Genomic DNA, 19,492 nt, shown 5'->3' on the forward strand with positions numbered 1-19,492 from the left:
CCCACTTCTAATGTGAAAAGTACTGACACCCAAATTTCTACTCTTCTTGCCATGTTTTTCATCATCATGTGTTCATCATATTTATCCTCATGGTGGCTATACAGCGAAGCTGGCCTTACTGTGAAAGTCATTGCTTGCTAGAGGTTCCAAACCCAGGTTATCTTGAAGCACAACCTGGCACAGTTGCTTCACCACATCACGAGCTTGCTAGCTGACCATGAGAAATACTAACTTTTATTCACATTTAGTTTTTCCAGATTGTCATTTATTTTAGACATTATCTCATTGGCTTTGTTCTGAAATCCCCATATTACTGGATAAATATCATTATCCCTTACCTTTGCCACCCTTACCACTTATAAACACAAACAGCACACAGTACTTTGATTTTTCTCTTATATTAGCAGAGATAATGCTAATTCTCTCCCGACTCCTTATGTTTTTATTTTCTGATTGCTTATTTGTATTTTTACTTTAGGCTATGTTTGACTGGCTAGATAACACTGTGATTAAACTCTGCGCCATGCCCCCTGTCGGCACTGATCTCAACACTGTTAAAGATCAGTTAAATGAAATGAAGGTTTGTATCCGGGAAGGTTTGCTTCTTTTTAGTTTTTAAAGACTTGGTTTGATGTTAACCTTAAGTATGGTTTTGATAGGAGTTCAAAGTGGAAGTTTACCAACAGCAAATTGAGATGGAAAAGCTCAATCACCAGGGTGAACTGATGTTAAAGAAAGCTACTGATGAAATGGACAGAGACATTATACGAGAACCACTGACGGAACTCAAACACCTCTGGGAGAACCTGGGTGAAAAAATTGCCCACAGACAGGTAAGGCAAATGGTGGAGTACATAAATGGACTACTATCTACTGTTTTCTAATTTCTTAACAATCGTTCTTTTTACACCTTTTTCTGAGTAGCATAAGCTAGAAGGTGCTCTCTTGGCCCTTGGCCAATTCCAACATGCCTTAGAAGAACTGATGAGTTGGCTGATTCACACTGAAGAGTTGCTAGATGCTCAGAGACCAATAAGTGGAGATCCAAAAGTCATTGAAGTTGAGCTCGCGAAGCACCATGTAAGTATTTTTATTTTTCATCTCTAATCCTATTGATTTGAGACCAAATATTGCCACAAAAAGCCGTTTAATAGTGTGTACCTTAGAGAACCAGATTTGATGTTATCTATAGAGATATATTATGTTGTTCAACTTTTTTTAGGTTCTTAAAAATGATGTCTTGGCCCATCAAGCCACAGTGGAAACAGTCAACAAAGCTGGCAATGAACTTCTGGAATCTAGTGCTGGAGATGACGCCAGCAGCTTAAGAAGCCGTTTGGAAACTATGAACCAATGCTGGGAGTCAGTGTTACAAAAAACAGAGGAGAGGGAGCAGCAGCTTCAGTCAACACTGCAGCAGGTACGGGCATCGTCACAGGTGGGTGGGTGGAGCTGTGCACATACAGCAGCTTTCAGAAAGCCTGTCTAAGTCCACAAAAGGAAAGTCTTTTGGGGTAGAGCCCCCTGTGCCCTGAGAGGAAAGTCATTTCTGTGCTGGAACTTGGCTGGAAAAAACTTTTGATTTGATGATTCTTTCTTGGGTTAGTATGTAGCCCAGTCTCTGTTTACTATTCAAAGTTAGAAGATCTTTGCTATAACAAACCTTTTTCACAGATCTAGTTGTTTCTTGGATCAAGTCAGGTCCTTCCACATCTGATTTCAACAGTAGCTTAGCCAATCAATTCATCGGTTATACCAGACATCTGTAATATGTTACAGTGAGGTCTGAAGGATTCTGCTAGATTCTAAAAATAAATAATATATTGGCCCCATGCTAATCCAGCAAAAGAGCAGCTCTGCCTGAGATCAGCCCAAAATCCCTCCCTCGAGATAAGTTCCTCATGTGGTCATTTAGAAAGTTTACTTTTGAAGCTAGAATTGACTACTGACCTTGCTGGTATGTTTTTTCTCAACAGGCCCAGGGTTTCCACAGTGAAATTGAAGATTTTCTCTTGGAACTGACTAGAATGGAGACCCAACTTTCTGCATCTAAGCCCACAGGAGGCCTTCCTGAAACTGCCAGAGAACAGCTTGATACACACATGGTAATAGAAATTTCCTGAAATTGAACATGAGCATCCCATATTCAGTAGCTCCTTTCTGAATTCACAGAGAGAGATGTATCGGGGAGTCTACAAAGTCTTGCCTTTTTACCGACAATATAGAACAACCTTGAGGACTGCTGCCTTTATGTTGGCTTTTAATATGTGATCACAGGCAGCAGTGGTGACAGGGAAGTCGGCTGAGAATACATTGGTAAGCTGATCAGTTCAGTGGGCAGAAGCATATTGACTTGAAGGTGAGAACATGAAGAAGACAAATATATAACACACGTGTGGTTGTATTTAAGAAAAAGACTGCTCAGGTGGGATTTATAGTCAGTAGATACTGGCAATGTTTCACGAAAGTGGCTAAGAACAAGGCAGCGTAATTTCTAGGCAAATTCAGGAAAAGGAGAAATAAATTATGGGGATCTACTTTTATGATCTCACATGAAAATAAGTTTCATGTGAAGGAAGAATGGTGGGTTTCATTCCCTAAGTGCTCAGCAGTTGAACTGAATCTAAAATATAGGGTTTAAATTGAGATGAGACCTTCCTGGACGTTTCCAGACTGCTCATAAATCTGTGTGTGATGTCTTGCAGGGAATTGGCATTATTGATAACCCTCCTGACTTTTCTTGTAGGAACTCTATTCCCAGCTCAAAGCCAAGGAAGAGACTTACAATCAACTACTTGACAAGGGCAGGCTCATGCTTCTAAGCCGTGATGATTCTGGGTCTGGCTCAAAGACAGAACAGAGCGTAGCACTCCTGGAACAGAAGTGGCATGTGGTCAGCAGTAAGATGGAAGAAAGAAAGGTATCACCACCAAATACAGTGTGTGATGACGGTATTCGAGTAGTGTTTGGTGGTGGGTTATTGCCATCTGGTTTCTGTGAGGGCTTTTTGAAGACTGGTATATTGTACCAGAAGTTGCAGAATTGATAACCTCAGAATTGCCTTCATGCTAATCATCTCTTTTCTGCCGTTAAATTTCCGTTTTCCATCCATGTCAAGTTGCATTGATGGTACTAGTTTCTGCCAGTATTTGCTTATATTATTCATTCCTTTTCTGCATCTACCAGTTAAGACATTACTGCCCAGTGATGGACCCTATGACCATTGTTTATCAGATTTGTGTTCCTACTTAAAAACAAGGTTATGTTGGAGTTGGTGACTTGGGATTGGGAGGGTGGGGACAGAGAGCACGCAGGGAGTATGATTAATAATTCCGCACAAGGAATTTGGATTCAAGTGTAAATATAGTATGCAGAAAATTGTACTAAAAATCAAGAAAGAAAGAAATTATATGGTCTCTTCCCAGTCTTCCTCAAAAATCAAATTCTCTTCAAAAGAAGAAAAAAGTGTTTGAGGATCCAGGCCCCAAAACACTGTTTTTTATGAGTACTGAGTTTCAGAGTATCACTGCAGAGTTTCTGTGCTGGGCAAATTAAATAATGGTTCAAGTCTATTGGCCACATTCATTCAATAAAAACTTACTAAGCATGTATGTACCAGGCATTGTGCTTGGTATATAGTGGGAACAATAAAGGCATGGGTCCTACCAAATTTAATGGGCAGAAGCACATGAAACAAATATTCGCATATAACTGAACATTTTGAGAGAAGCATTAATTTTCTAGAATTCTTCTAATGCGGGGTCTGGTGGTTTCGTTACACAAAAGAATGGCTAGACGACCTGAGTGTATGGCTATGTTCTAATTCTTGGACAGACTGTTGGCTGTAATTCCTGCAGAATACAGAACTAAAATTAATTAAAGAAACCGAGGCAGATTCTGGCTCATACTCAAGAAGTTTCTAGAGGGTTCCCCCAACAATGGAGACGGTTGCCTCAAGAAATACCCGTTATCAGTGGAGCTGGTCAGGCAAAGGCTGTGTCTAAGATAGTTATTTCTGATTGTGCAAGAACATTACATTTCAGGATCATCACGGAAATCATTTCTTAAGTATGTGGTGCTATATTAAGAATATATCAGTAAAATGATGTTCTGTCTAGGAACCTTGGCAATATATTAATTTCTAAGATTTGATACAGATTTTATTTTTCAACTTGATTTATTTACATTGGACCTGTACATTTTTGTAACATTCATTATAGTTTTTTTAGGTTACAAAAGTAACCTGAAAACACAAGAGGAAAGTAAAAATCATGTGTAACCTAGTTAATAGCAATTAACATTTTTAGTGTACATCCTATGAATGTGTTGGCTCTATTCATTTTGAACAACCTGTCATTATTCTACTTTGCCTGCCTGCTAGATGGGCCAGGGACAGAGGCCATCGCCCAGGGGTTGGGAGTCAAGGTCTCTGAGGATGGAGCTTATAGAATGTGGAATTGGGGTGTACTCATGGACAGTTGTACATGCGCTGAATGAGCTTTTGTTTTTGCCATCTGATTTAGACCAAAGTGTCTAAAAATTCACATCTAGGGTTGTCAGTGTTTTGCTTAGACTATAAGGCTTTAATTACCTTTCCTGCTTTTAGTATAAGTGTCAGATTCAGACATTGTTAGGTGCCATGTTTTCTGAAACACGTTTAAACAGTGTGCACTGCAATAAGCGTCATTTTTATAGTAAAGTGCTTTTCGTCTAGTTGCTTTTATGCCACGAAAAACACACTAAAAGAAAATGAGGTTTTGCCCAAAGCAAGTTGCAGATCCTGAAGCTGTCACGACTGTAAAGGGTCTGTTCACTTACATTTTGAATAGTTTTATTCCGGTTCTTTAATGCCCAAGGAAGTAGGGAATGGCAAAGAAGGCAACTCAGCTGCAAATTGTGGTATTTCCTTTTTTATACACAGTTGTTTCGGTTTCAGACACTAACTTCAAAACGTCCCCTTCTTTGCAAACAAAACATGTTTGGGGGTTGATTAAATGGAGCTTCCTTTTTAGAGGTCATTTCATTTGGTGTACAATTCACGCCTTTGTCCTTGAAGCTATTAATCCCTGAATTTGGCGCTTTTTCTTTTTGTGTGTGTGTGTGTGTGTTTTAATTAAAATTCAGTCAAAGCTGGAAGAAGCTCTCAACCTGGCAACAGAATTCCAGAATTCCCTGCAAGAATTTATCAACTGGCTCACTCTAGCAGAGCAGAATTTAAATATCGCTTCTCCTCCCAGCCTGATTCTAAACACTGTCCTTTCCCAGATAGAGGAGCACAAGGTAATTATGCCACACACTGTGATATCCCCTTCCTTTTGAAAGGACTGGTTGAAAGAGATGCGCCACTATCTTATCTTCAGTTTAAAAAGAGCAAAATTTTCCTTCAGGTTTTTGCTAATGAAGTAAATGCTCATCGAGACCAGATCATTGAGTTGGATCAAACCGGGAATCAGTTAAAGTTCCTTAGCCAAAAACAGGACGTTGTTCTGATCAAGAATTTGTTGGTTAGCGTCCAGTCTCGGTGGGAGAAGGTTGTCCAACGATCTATTGAAAGAGGGCGATCACTAGATGATGCCAGGAAGCGGGCAAAACAAGTAAGTTATAAAGGAAAGACACTCATTTACTGAACCTACTGGAGCTACATGTGTTGAGTCTCTGGATTGGTTCTCATAAGTCTTGTATAGTTTGTATAGTCTTTCCTGTTACAGCTTATTTTTTATATAATTGTAGTTCCATGAAGCTTGGAAAAAACTGATTGACTGGCTAGAAGATGCAGAAAGTCACTTGGACTCAGAACTGGAGATATCTAATGACCCAGACAAAATTAAACTTCAGCTCTCTAAGCATAAGGTAAAGCAGTTGGTTGCTTTTACATCCTGAGCTTAGTATTTACTGAAGGTTATACCATACTAAAAGTAAAAGAGCTGGTCAAAAGAAAATTAATCGGTTAATGTTAAAAAAATCAAGATGATAAAGCATTCCATTTTGTATCTAGACAGTGTCTAACTATAACAGTTTCTCATTTAAAAAAAGTTCAAACAAAGTGATGTAGTAGTAAACCAGTTAAAACTGTAGGCTTTTAGAAATACGTGTTGCAGTATGTGGCATAAACAAAAACTTACAAATTTCTTAAGGGTAAGCTTGTTTTAGTTCAAGAAGTGGTGATACTTATACTATATACCAACCTGGAAATACAAAAACATTTTTCTTTGTTCGAAATCAAGATGTCATCGGACTTATAGCATGGTTTTTTTCCTTTTATTTTTGGAAACAGGAATTTCAGAAAACTCTCGGTGGTAAACAGCCTGTGTATGATACCACAATTAGAACTGGCAGAGCGCTGAAAGAAAAGACTTTGCTTTCTGATGACACTCAGAAACTTGACAACTTACTGGGAGAAGTCAGAGACAAATGGGATACTGTTTGTGGCAAGTCTGTGGAGAGGTGAGCATGAGTGTCCCCTTCATGGATCTATATGTTATGCCAAAACTAAGAGACTATTACTGGATTCCATAAAATGGTAATAGAGCTAATGCATCATTAACAGGTTTCGTAGCATCCCAGTAGCTCTAGGTAGTTCAATGAGAGTTATGAAATCATTTGAATAAAATACATTAAAAGTCTCTCATTTTAAACTTGAACCTTATTGTATTAGAAAGAGAGAGGCCTGTAAAATCAAGCCAACAGTAATAGAAGATTGGTAATTCTAAATATTTCTAAATCTCCGATTTCTACCAGTAGCTGTCTCACTGAGGGCTCTCACTATGTATTAGACACTGTGCAAAGCTTTACATGTATTACCTCATTTAACCATCATAGTACCTGACCTGTACTGAACAACTCCTACTGAGTGTGTGCCTAAAGTGCTCACCAATCATCTACCCTCATAACAACCACTGAGGGTGGGTGCCGTTATTCCCATCTTACAAACGAGGAAATGATCAGAAAGGGGTTTCTTAATTTCCCCAAGGTCACTCAGCGACTAAGCAGCAGAGCTGGGATTTGAAACTGTTCAGTTTGGTTCTAAAAGTTATACTTTTATCCATTTGTACCCACTATGTAATATGATACCTGTATATTATTTGTACTCCCAGTTTTTAGATGAGGCAACTGAGGTTCAAAGATGTGAAGAGACAGCCCAGGGTCACACAACTGGCATAGATAGAGCTAGGAGTTAAACTCCTGACTCCAGATCATTACCAAAACCACCACCATCTTATGGATTGGTATAAAGTAATGAACACAGGCCTTAGTCAATAGGGTGTGTCCCTGTGTATAGCCATTGGACTCGAAGATGCCTAAAGGGTATCTATACCTGTCTCTTGCACTATGCTTAATCCTTTCTAGAGAATGGTTTGATTAAAAATGTCTAGGCATCTCTCTTAGTCACTTTTTACGGTATTTCTAACCATTGCAACACGGAGGTTTCTCTCTATCTGAGTTCAGGCAGTATTCCCTTTTAGCAGTCAGAATTGTGGGCCATTCATAAAAGAATCCCTAAAAACAGCGAGGTTTGTGTGTGCTTTTTTTCAGGCAGCACAAGTTGGAGGAGGCCCTGCTGTTTTCAGGCCAGTTCATGGATGCTTTGCAGGCCTTGGTCGACTGGTTGTACAAGGTGGAACCGCAGTTGGCCGAGGACCAGCCTGTGCACGGGGACCTGGACCTCGTCATGAATCTCATGGATGCCCACAAGGTGAGGGGTGAGATCTGGGCTGTGTGGAGGCAGAGCCGTTGGGGCCTCCACCTATGTGTGCCTTCTGCTCATGTGCACCTTCCAGGGGAGAAAGTACATCTGAAAGAGCCTGGATCTCTGCTTGTCACAGGGGCGGCTCCCTGCTCTGTGTGTTGAAACAAACTGCTGCCAGGATTCTACATTAGTCACAGAGAATTTACCAAAATTGATTAGATTCAGATTTGGCGATGTGTCAACTTCTCTTGGAGAGGTTTCCCCCATCCCCTTCCTATTAGTATCTTTCATTTGAGTTACAAATGAATTTAAATTCAGGACCCCTCAAGATACCCATTTCCACTGATGAGTGCTTTTTTTTTTAAAACTACTTTTGAACCTAACAAGCCCAGCACCATGCACACCAGTATTTAATGTAACCTAGTCCTGTCACGTTGAGCTGTATAATTTCCTCCTACTTCAGCACAAAGCATTCAATTTACTTGGAAATTACATCAAATTCTTACTATGTGCATGGCAGATGTTTTCCTATTTAATTCACACAATTGTGGAAATGTTAGTATAACATTCCCATTTTACTCATTAGGAGACTGAGACTCTAAGTGACTTATCCAAAGTCACACAGCTCATATTTAGAGCCACTTTTTCATGTTTTTTCTTACACATCATCTGGCCTCTCTCTGTGCATAAAAGACACAGTACTGGAACCTACCAAGAAAACTGAACTAAGTGATTACTTTCTCTGTGGTTTTCCTTCTTGGATTCAGTCATTTCGCAGACACACTAATTTTCCTGTTTTCTAGGTTTTTCAAAAGGAACTGGGAAAGCGAACGGGAACCGTTCAGGTTCTGAAGCGGTCAGGCCGAGAGCTGATTGAGAATAGTCGCGATGACACCACATGGGTAAAAGGGCAGCTGCAGGAACTGAGCACTCGCTGGGACACTGTGTGTAAACTCTCCGTCTCCAAACAAAGCCGCCTTGAGCAGGCCTTAAAACAGGTCAGCGACCTTCACAGGGCAACCGGGGGTGGGACTGAGCAGATGCATTCCAGTTTCTTTATCAGGATCAACACCAGCCAATCTCAAAATGAACATAAACTCAAATTTTGATATTCTGAATGTTCTACAGAATTTCAACACTCATTCGTATGAGAGAAATAATTCAGTTGGTTTTCAAAGATCTACAAATGAAAGATGACCTTTGTGGGGCTTTGATAGGGTCATCAAATAACTATGATGGACTAATGAATTCAGACACAGATCCTTTGCTGGGCATTCCCCAGGGTCCAAGACCTTGGCTGCAGAGAGAGGTTCAGTCTTTTGTGCTTGGTTGCTTCAGGCAGAAGAGTTTCGGGACACAGTCCACATGCTGTTGGAGTGGCTTTCTGAAGCAGAGCAAACACTTCGCTTTCGGGGAGCACTTCCTGACGACACAGAGGCCCTGCAGTCCCTCATTGACACCCATAAGGTAATCCCGCCCCAGGGCCCATGACCCACACCACCCACCATGGTGAGGGCTGCCCCCCCACTGAGGAAAGCAGCTTTTGCTTGTAAACTTCCGACCTCATGCGCAAAGGAGCAAAACCAGAATGGGCCTAGCTTGTTGGTTTAGCAGGAATGAGAAGGAAATGCCTGGTGGTATTTGTGACACCATACATATCATTATTCATTTGTTTTTACAAAAGTAATACTACTTGGTAGTTGTAAACAAGTCAAAGGTCATGGTATTATATAAAGAAAAATGTAGACTATTCCATCTCCCTTACTCCTCCCCTGCACACGGCCTTGTTCACCTCCCTCTATGTTACCAGCTTCAGGCCTCCTGGCTCCCCCAGAGCCTCTTACAGGCTGCAAAATATAATGGAGTGTCTGCGGCCTCAGTGTCACTGTCCTAATGAGGTGCAAAAGGTTCCCTTTTTAATTTTTGTGTTACCCACGGGGAGATTTTAATCTTGGTTTTGTCATTGTATTGTATTGTAGGCATTTTTTAAAACACTGTAGTGTTTTATAACTGTTATTTGTCCAAAACAATACTGTTTATACATAAGGAGATAAATAAAAACAGAATTTGAAAAAGAGAGAAACTAATTCAGAAGAGGAAAAGGGACATACCTCTAAGTCCCTAGTCCCTGTCGTCTGTAGCAGAGAAAGTCATTCTTGTGTAAATCCCTCACGTTCTCGAGTGCTTTAGAACTGGAAAGAAAATGCCAGAGACACCTCAATACAGGCAGTTAGAGCTCTGTTTCAGCAAACACATGCAGGAAAAAAGACACTTTCCCCTCATAGTGTAAACTAACTGCTGCTAGAGTAGACTTTTTTTAAATTTTTGTTCTGCCATCTTTTTTGTTTAGGAATTCATGAAGAAAGTGGAAGAAAAGCGAGTGGATGTGAATGCAGCAGTGGCGATGGGGGAGGTCATCCTGGCTGTGTGCCACCCTGATTGCATCACTACCATCAAACACTGGATCACCATCATCCGGGCTCGCTTTGAGGAGGTAAGTCCCTGGCTCTGGAGGAGAACTGCACGTGCCCGGTTTATAGCAATGAAAAATAGAGTACCACAGAGCTTTCTGTTTCCCCCAGATAAGGAATCTTTTACTCACTGGGAATAACTTCACAAGAAAGAAGTTAGCATTTTAATGATGACTGTTTCCTCGGTAACGTGCAGAATCCTAGAAGACCAGTGCTAGTGTAGTGGTGCGTTTGTTGATGCTTCCAGTGAGCAGGAGTGTTCTTCCTTCCTCCGAGTCCTGTGTTAATAGGACGCACAAGATTTGCTCTCAGAAGAGCTGGTTTCTTATTTCGTCTCTTACCCTAGTTCTGTCACCTGAGTCAGAGTGAAGCCTCTTGATTGCTTGGGTGGTCTTTTCCCTAAAAAGTCCCTGTTAGGATCAGACGAAGGACTTTAAAAACAGAGATGTGCTTGACTGAAAAAGGCGATGGTTTCTCTCCCCCAGGTCCTCACGTGGGCTAAGCAGCACCAGCAGCGTCTTGAAACGGCCCTGTCGGAACTGGTGGCTAACGCCGAGCTCTTGGAAGAACTCCTGGCGTGGATCCAGTGGGCTGAGACCACGCTCATCCAGCGGGATCAGGAGCCCATCCCTCAGAACATCGACCGAGTGAAAGCCCTCATCGCTGAGCATCAGGTACGTCACCGCATCGTGTGTCACTGCTGTTTCCTGCGCTGCTCGTGGAGCCCATTTCCTTTGCACTGTGTATCCTTTTTTCGTTGCTGCCTAACATACTCCTACAGACTTAGCAGCTTAAAACAACACACTATTTCACAGTTTCTGTGGGGCAGGAGTCTGGGCATGCGTTTAACTGGATCCTCTTCTTAGGGTCTTATTGGGCTGAAATTACGGTGTCAGCCAGCGCTTTAGTTCTCATCCAGGCTCATTCAAGTTGTTAGCAGAATTCATTTCCTGTGGTTATAGGACAGGTCTCCATTTTCTTGCTGGCTGTTCACCAGGAGTTGTTGTCAGCTCCTGGAGGCTGCTGTCAGGGCTTAGCTACATGGCACTCTCCCAGCATGGCAGCTTAGATCGTCAAAGCCAGCAGGAGAAACTCTCCGGTCTGCTCTTATGTAATAAAATATAATCAAGGCAGTGATTGTCCCATTCTTTCCAAAGGTATCACCCACCCTCAAGGGGAGGGGATTACACAGGACATGTACACACACCAGGAGTATGGGCCGTCTTAGGAATCTGCCTACCATCCTGTTTCCATTGACTTGCCCCTGAGCCAGGGTCCCATTGTTCTGACCCCTCTACACCTGGGTTCAGAAAGTGCTCTTGCAAATGAACCTAGAGATGGGCCAAGACAACCCATCAAGTTTAGGGTGTAAGTTTAAACTGAAAGAAGGAAAGCTCAGTTGAGCTATCTTCATAATATACCTTTAGGAGGCAAATAGGCTTTTTAACCATGATAATTTACACTGAATGCAAGCATGTATCTTGCTTAGCTATACTGTGAGCATATAGTCATTTTAGTGTGTATAAATAATTCTCACCAGTGAGACCTCCCTCTACTTCCTGTCAAGTTTGTCTACATTGACACGGCTCCTAACTGAGAGGTGATCTTCTTCCTGTTCAAGGCCAAGCCCTCTTCTGTTATTCCGTCTCTTCCCTGTGTCATCAAGCGCTCCCATCCTGTTTGCTTTCCTCCAAAGCTTGTAGACATGTCCTCTCAATCCTGTGTCTCCCTCAAGATACCCTTACGGTTCCCTCCCTCATTTTACTCCCTGTCTTCTCCTGGCTTCTCGCTCACTCCGCAGCCCCTGGGATCTGGCTCCCATCCCCATCAGGCCACTGACAGTCTCCCAGGCACACCCCACTGGCTAACCCAATAGATGCTTTTCGTGTTTGTCTTATATGACGTGGCATAATCGCCTCTTCCTTCCATCTCAGAACTCTTGTTTTATGTGTCCTTTCATCTTGTTTTCCTCCCATCTCCCTGACTTTTTTCTCAGTCTTAGCTGGTTCCTGTTCCCTTATCCACTTGTTAATGTTATTCCCTGAAGTTCCACTCTTGACCCTCTTCTCACACTGCTGAGGTTTTATCTAGTCCACCAGCCTCATCCATCACCTGTATACAGAGACTTGCACATCTTTTCCTCATCTCCAGCACTATCGTCTCTTAAGTCCAGACATGCAGTAAAGCAGAGGCAGCTCTGAAAACCCATTTCATCCTGCCTGACCCCATCCCTCCCTTCCAAACGTGCTGCCTCTCTCCCATCCACCCAGTCACCCAACGTAGAATCCTGTGACGTGTCTGAGACGCCTCTCTTTCCTATACCCCCCACATCTAGCCAGGCACCCAGGCCTGTCTGTCCTACTTTCACAATACTTTTGGCTCCGTCTTTCCTGCCCTGGCTTAGGCCCTCACCATGTTTTGCCACCATTACTATAGTGGTTTCCTAACTTGTCCCCCACCAGGCTCTATCTTTTGCCTTCTACACTGAAGCCAGAACAGTAGCACTAAAACAGATCTGATAAGTCTCTTCTCTGGATCAAAATCCTTCAGTTGCCCTCATTGCTGTCAGAACAAAAATCCCAGCCCCTTAGCCTGACACAAGACATTTCTGGGTCTTTCTCCTGCCTGCCACTCTAGCTCTCCTTCTTACCACTCCTGATTTCATCCTTAGCTCAGCTGCGGATCAGAAGAGCCCTGACTCATTTCACTGTCAGGCTTCACTGTGCCCTCTCTGCTGGCACTGCCTTGGTCTTTGGCTAATTCTTCATCCCTCAGTACTCAGCTCAGGCGCCAGCCTCCAGGTGACCTCGGACTGCGGGGTGCCCATCCTGGGTCTTCCTTTGGCACTGGGTGGTATTCATTGCTCTGACTGCCTGGTTTTCCTCACTCAGCTGTGAGCTCCTTGAAGTCAGAAGCCACATCTTAGGCCTCCAGACTCCAGCACCTGATGAAACACCTTGCTCACTTGTGTTTCTTGAAATGAGTGAGACAGTGTACAAAAGCATCTATCAATTGGTGTGTTGTGGGCTTGGCCTTTGTTAGTAAGGAGGTGCCTGATTCCATCTAAGTCCAAGAAAACTCAACTCTTTTTTTCTATTGTTTGTGTTCAAAAGACATTTATGGAGGAGATGACTCGCAAACAGCCTGACGTGGACCGGGTCACCAAGACATACAAAAGGAAAACTATGGAACCTACCCATGGGCCGTTCATCGAGAAATCCCGCAGTGGCAACAGTATGTTTCCAGCCTGCTCCCTTACGATGCTTCATCCCTGCTAGCTGAAGATACGCACTTTCCAAAAAATATTGTTTTTTGAAACTCACTTTTCTTACACTGACATACAGTAACTATACTCCATTTTCTTGGATTGGTATGAAATTTCGAAGTAGTTAAATTCTTTTGCAGTGACCTGTCCATTGTTTTGGTCATCAGTGCTAGCTGTTTACATTTGGTTTGCAGTAATTTAATTGTAAACTAAGTGAGCTTCTATAGAACCAATGCTTTTTTAGTTGATTTGACGTTTCCTCAGTTCACTAAGGTAGGACAAAATTGGTTGAAAATATGAGATAAGTACCTATTGGCTGGGGAGGAGAATTAATAGTTTTGAAGTTAATATGCTTCTGTATCTGAATGTTCCCAGGTCCTGTGTTTCTTGCAGTTCCTGACTGGGTATCATTATAAGGATCAGACGTGTGGCAATTTCTCTGTGAACTGACAAAACCAGCTTTTCTAATCGCGTGGCTGTTTTCCTTTTAGGGAAGTCCTTGAGTCAGCCCACACCTCCTCCCATGCCAATTCTTTCCCAATCTGAAGCAAAAAACCCACGGATTAACCAGCTCTCTGCCCGCTGGCAGCAGGTGTGGCTGTTAGCGCTGGAGCGTCAGCGGAAGCTGAACGATGCCTTGGATAGACTGGAGGAGGTAAGGCCCTGCTGAGCAGCTCTCGAGAGAGAGAGAAGTGACTTTTTAGCAAAGACAGCCCTTCTGAGGCCCTCTAAATATGACCTGTGTCTCTTGACCTACCTGTTCAGAAGTAGAAATGGACCAGTGTGAGCCAGTACTCTGTCCCTCAACCCGCAGAGGAGAAAAGACACACATGTGAGTAAACCACTCACAGCAGAGTAGGCCGTAGCACGTGGTTGTGGAAAGCAAGCAGCCAGCCCGTCCTGTGACTGGCCCTCCTCAGCACCTGGCTGTAGTCGGGAATCAGGATCGTAACTTTGCAGAGTTACCTCCCAGTCTAGAGCTTATCACAAAAATGACCATTACGGGCTCAATAATAAAGATAAAAGCAACACAGTTATGAAATAAGAGTAATTTTTTATCATCTTGCTAATCTGTAAGTCTTCAGTAGATTATGAAAATATATTTTGAAGTTATCAAAATCAGTCTTAATAAAACAGTACCCCATTTCCTAGTTTCTAAAACAAACCTCTAGTATCTTTTTATTTTCTTATTTGCGCATATCAAAGCAGCTGTGTCCAGAAGTGAGTGTTCTGGGTTTTTTGTTGTTATTTCTATAGGTCAGTTGAGCTTTAAGCATATTTGGTTTCTGGCTTTTTCTTTTTTCCCCATTCCTTCCAACTTTGGAGTTTGAAGACCAGGGGAAACCACTGCACTGTTCAAGCCCTTCTGAGTCAATATCCTAACATAGTCCAAGCAGCTAAACATCGCCTGCCCGTGTCATGGACCTGCTGCTGTCCATCAAAGGCACATGCTTCGCGTGGAAGTCAGATGGGCAGTTGGCCCATCTGGAGTCATTCCAAAGGAACATGCTTGGGTGCAGGGCGGGTTTTTAATGCTCCAAGCCAGAATTCAAGTTATCTCATCTCAGAAAATGGTGGGAAACATGGAGCCTGCTCACATGGGCCTCTGTGATCACAGTTCCTTTCAAAATCACACAAGTGAGAAGTGCTAGTAAGCACTTCTTTTCTGGGATAGAATCCATTCCCTTACACTGAAGAGGGAGATCCTTCGAGAAAGTGCGACGGGAAAGCAAGGCTGACCCCTCCCATTCTTGTTCTCCGTGCTCCATATTTCCCATGGTGGTGGTTCAGTTACTGTTTCTCCTGCTGCTCCATGGTACCACATCTCGTGTAAATAGTCATGGCTTTAAGTGAAGGAGCCAGATTGTTCCTTCACAAAAAGAGGCAACACGTAGATATGGTTGGTGCCCCTGTGGGAGGCCGCATGGCTTTACGAGTGTAAGTTTGGGTATGCTCTGGGCAGGTTTCAGGGCCAGAATGACAGGTCTTGTTAATACCTCTGATTTCTGTCTAGTTGAAGGAGTTTGCCAACTTTGACTTTGATGTCTGGAGGAAAAAGTATATGCGTTGGATGAATCATAAAAAGTCTCGGGTGATGGATTTCTTCCGGCGAATTGACAAGGACCAGGATGGGAAGATAACACGTCAGGAGTTTATTGATGGCATTCTAGCATCCAGTGAGTCCTGTTAGAGTTCCAAACACAGTCACACCTGGGTTCCTTACTTTATAGCAGCAGACTAGAATCTGGCTAAACAGTCCTTCTGCAGTTAAAGCTATAGTCTTAGAGAAGAAATGGTACTACTTACCAAAAGTGGTCTACCATTTTCTTGGAAAGAAGAACCTCATTTTTCTGAGAATAAAGGAAGCAGGTCTTGTTTGACACATTGTGGCAAGTAAAACACATTTGAGGTACAAATAAGGGGCTAACTTTTATGAACGATGAGGTTCTAAGTAAAATGTTTGAAAAAGTACGTTTTTCATTACATCAGTTTCTGACATCTATGTGACAGCTTACAAAGTGTATGATCTCATTTATTTTTGCCACAAATAGTTGAGGCATAAAGTAGTTCAAGCACAAAGCATATCCCACAGCTGTGCTACTTTACATGGAAATATTAAAAGGAAGGTGTGTCTGGAGGTAATATTTGCGCTGAGACCTAGATAATGAGAAGGGTCCAGCCACCTCAAGATTTGAGGGGCGGGAGAGGGATCAGCAGACACAAAGTGCTGAGATGGGAATGAATGTGCCATGTTCCAGGCATGGAAATGTTAACGTGGCTGGAGCGTCATAACCTAGGAGAACAGTAGGAGAGCATGTGGGAGGATAGGCAGCAGCCAGTTAATGCAGAGCCTTGTAGGCCATGATGAAGAGATCAGATTTTATTCTAGACCGAGTGGGACAGTGAGCAGCCCCCAGAGCTTTTCACCTGAGAAACAGTGTAATCTGATTTATACTGAAGTCACTCTGGCTACTATAAATATTCCCCTTTTTTGGAAAGCAATTTTTCAAGAACCGAAGGCAATTATCTAAACAAAAAACTTCATCCTGTTAATTCCAGATTGTCACTATTCTGAAATAATCAAAATAGCTAATAATAGTGGAGTTCATAAATAAATTCTTAAGTTGGGTGGTGGTAATATTCTGTGTATGCCTTTTGGTGTATCTGAAATATTACCTTTTTTTAATTGCATGGTGATGGGGTAGTCTATTAGCAAAAATTTTACAGTGAGTAGTCTTCTAATTTTTCTTAAGTTGAGCATGTTTTCCTTTTCAGAAAAAAAGTCAAGACATAAATGTTTTTTCTTTCAAATAGTATTTGTATAACCTCTAGGCAACTAAGTAAGCCCTCACAGTTAATGTTCCACATGTGACTGACTTTCTGCAGAGTTCCCTACAACCAAGTTAGAGATGATGGCTGTCGCTGACATTTTTGACCGAGATGGGGATGGCTACATTGATTACTATGAATTCGTGGCTGCTCTCCACCCCAACAAGGATGCTTATCGACCAACAACCGATGCAGATAAAATTGAAGATGAGGTATGAGAAATAATTGTATCTTGAGTACATTTCTGACCGTAGGTTTCTGCTGTCCTGAATTTGGTTGGGTGCTGTTGCCCATATTAACCCCGAGACTCATCTGTTGGGAGGTGATTGTTTGGAGTTCAGTTTGGGAATTCCTTTCTGGATGACGTTACCCCAGAGGATCTCTGGCTGTTGTGCTCTAGCTCAGTCTAAATGGCTTCTCACTCAACTGAGTCACATCTGTGTGGCTCTGAAGTTTCCAGAGAAACTTAACCTGGTTCACAGATACCATGTTTTTTTCACAGACTCGTCTCCCAGTCCTGAGCCTCCTGACTCAGGGCCCAGGGGAGTGGTCTTCAAGGGGTGAAATGTAAAATAATGTTTAAGATGGTGTGTACCACCAAGCTTTCTGCCTAGTTGAGAACTATACCAGAGTGAAAGTAGCAAATTCAGTAGTACCATATAGAGAGCACAAGATCTGTTGATCTGGGAAGGGAGAGGCAGTGGGGCAGGTCCTGGGAATGGCCTGGAACTCCCCAGGACTGACTTCTGGAGAATCTCGAGCTCTTAGGTTGAAATTCAGATCAGTTCATAATTTGCTTTATTACTTGATGTATGCATATTGGCGCATTTCTCCGAAGGAATTTTGAAGCAGGATAGTTACTTGGGAAGTCCTCATACTTTTTCTCTTTGGTTGTCTTCAAGTGTCCCAGTTAGTAAGAACAGTGTGTCTTAATTCAGAATAGAAGGTAAATGCATGTGTCACAAACCTAAAGTGCCTTAAGAATAAGTAATGAGTAGCCTCTCTGTTTACATGTAAAAATCTTTGTTTCTTTGAAGAGGAAGCCTTGCTTTACCCTTCACACTTTTCTTTTTTGTTGTTTGCCACCAATAGGTCACAAGACAAGTGGCTCAGTGCAAATGTGCAAAACGGTTTCAGGTGGAGCAGATTGGAGAGAATAAATACCGGGTAAGGAAGCAAAAAGCAGTCCTTTGTAGTGGTGGTGGTTCCTCCTACATGGCCTTTACAGGTGAAGGCAGCCTGACACACAGCCAACTTGACGATCCCACTGCCGGTACTTGGAGGACCAGAGCCAGTGCGACCTGAGATACAGTCACTCTCTAGCCTTTGTCTATAGATTCCCAACGCCAGGTCCTGTTGGGCTAAACCTAGTGCCCTGCATAGTCCATCTGCAGACAGTGTTGTTTCCAGCTGATAGCAGCTTGTACTTGAGTTCAGTATGGAGGAGATATTTCAAAGCCCTCTTTTTGTTGCTGACCAGTCTCTAGGGAAACAAAGACACCTCCGCTATAAGACAGTGACTGACCATTCACCCCCAAAGAGCTGGTCATTGTAAGCCTGAGTGGCTCTGGGCTCAGAGAGGGCTGCAGGACTGTGTCAGTGCCCCGGGGGGCACTCTGCCTCCTCTGAGCTGGGCTATAAACGGCCTGGATGCCCTGGGTGATGCCGCGCTCAGTGATCTTCCCTGGAAAGCCATGCTGTGTGTCACCATAACTGACAGTGAACTGTGCTGTGTTTAGCTGCTTTTAGGAGCAGGGTCAGGGCATAGAAGGGGTGCAAAACAGGGCTCCTAAAATAAATTCAGCAGCTTGTCAGGAATTCTCTAAAGTCCTAAGGAGAGTCTAGGATTGGCAAAGGATTTAGAAGGCCATGTCAGGTTAGTTACAAGCACCAAGTTAGAAACAGGAAAAAATCTAGTTCCATTAGTACCTCAAAAATGTCTCCAGAGTATACCAAAAGCACGCTGTGCTACTCTTAGCTGGGGCCTGTTGGGTGACTTTGCTTTGGACCAGCCCAGGGCACTTAGTAAAGCTCCACGCAGTCTTATTGGGTTGTTGGGGTTTGTTTTCCTGGGTTTTTTAAATGACCTATCAGAGAAATGAGTTAAAATAAGAACAACATGGAGTGGAAAGTTTAGGTCTTAATTTGTATAACCATGTCCCTGTGGCAGGAGCTGACAGGAGCTCGGTGAGAATATGGTTAGCATGTGTCATTAATGCTTGAAGACTGGTAACATGATTTTCATTCCTTAGTGTTAATTTGACAAAATGTTCTCTTTTTTTCTTCCATTTCCTCCGTCCTTTACTCTTACTGTCTGTAGTTCTTCCTCGGCAATCAGGTACAGTGTGCCTTGCAACATTCTCCTCGGTGGAAATGATCTGTGTAGCTAATGCCTGTTCTTTGCTATGGGAGAGGACATATTCTGAAGCATGCCTGGGTCACATCTGGTTGTCTTACCAAGTAGAGGAACTGCTAACAGGGCTAGTATTGTAGAGCTGTCTTGGCAGCAAAGGATATGTAAGTCTATATTTTTTTTGAAAGGAGATGAAATTTTCCATTCTAAATTAGATTGACTTAAGACGACATTATGCTGGACTGAGTTATAAGTAGTATGGTTCAGGGGAAATTGAAGTCGTGCTATCAACCCGTCCTTTTAAAAAGAGCCTGGTCTTATACTTCTGTGTTGGAAGTCAGAATGCCAGATAGCACATCTATACTGAAGTCTTTTGACCGTTAGTT

The 19,492-nt window shown here is 42.6% G+C and overlaps 1 protein-coding gene across 28 annotated transcripts in view; it reads left to right on the forward strand.

The window, feature by feature from the left end:
• Positions 1-19,492, forward strand: part of MACF1 (microtubule actin crosslinking factor 1) — a 305,934-nt gene that overhangs the window by 273,194 nt on the left and 13,248 nt on the right. For 23 of the 28 annotated variants that reach the window (XM_033115596.1, XM_033115604.1, XM_033115598.1 and 20 more), the window contains 21 exons: positions 479-580; positions 660-833; positions 925-1,080; positions 1,223-1,420; positions 1,977-2,105; positions 2,747-2,920; positions 5,125-5,280; positions 5,388-5,594; positions 5,731-5,850; positions 6,275-6,444; positions 7,534-7,693; positions 8,491-8,685; positions 9,026-9,154; positions 10,038-10,181; positions 10,644-10,832; positions 13,272-13,392; positions 13,915-14,078; positions 15,438-15,600; positions 16,811-16,965; positions 17,846-17,920; positions 19,074-19,091. In XM_033115596.1, coding sequence (XP_032971487.1) covers positions 479-580; positions 660-833; positions 925-1,080; positions 1,223-1,420; positions 1,977-2,105; positions 2,747-2,920; positions 5,125-5,280; positions 5,388-5,594; positions 5,731-5,850; positions 6,275-6,444; positions 7,534-7,693; positions 8,491-8,685; positions 9,026-9,154; positions 10,038-10,181; positions 10,644-10,832; positions 13,272-13,392; positions 13,915-14,078; positions 15,438-15,600; positions 16,811-16,965; positions 17,846-17,920; positions 19,074-19,091 — 3,099 coding nt within the window. The remainder of the gene's footprint in view (positions 1-478; positions 581-659; positions 834-924; positions 1,081-1,222; positions 1,421-1,976; positions 2,106-2,746; positions 2,921-5,124; positions 5,281-5,387; positions 5,595-5,730; positions 5,851-6,274; positions 6,445-7,533; positions 7,694-8,490; positions 8,686-9,025; positions 9,155-10,037; positions 10,182-10,643; positions 10,833-13,271; positions 13,393-13,914; positions 14,079-15,437; positions 15,601-16,810; positions 16,966-17,845; positions 17,921-19,073; positions 19,092-19,492) is intronic. The other 5 variants (XM_033115599.1, XM_033115602.1, XM_033115617.1 and 2 more) reach the window with 1 other exon arrangement.

The sequence above is a fragment of the Rhinolophus ferrumequinum genome, chromosome 9 (assembly GCF_004115265.2).
Source record: "Rhinolophus ferrumequinum isolate MPI-CBG mRhiFer1 chromosome 9, mRhiFer1_v1.p, whole genome shotgun sequence".
Lineage (NCBI taxonomy): Eukaryota > Metazoa > Chordata > Mammalia > Chiroptera > Rhinolophidae > Rhinolophus > Rhinolophus ferrumequinum.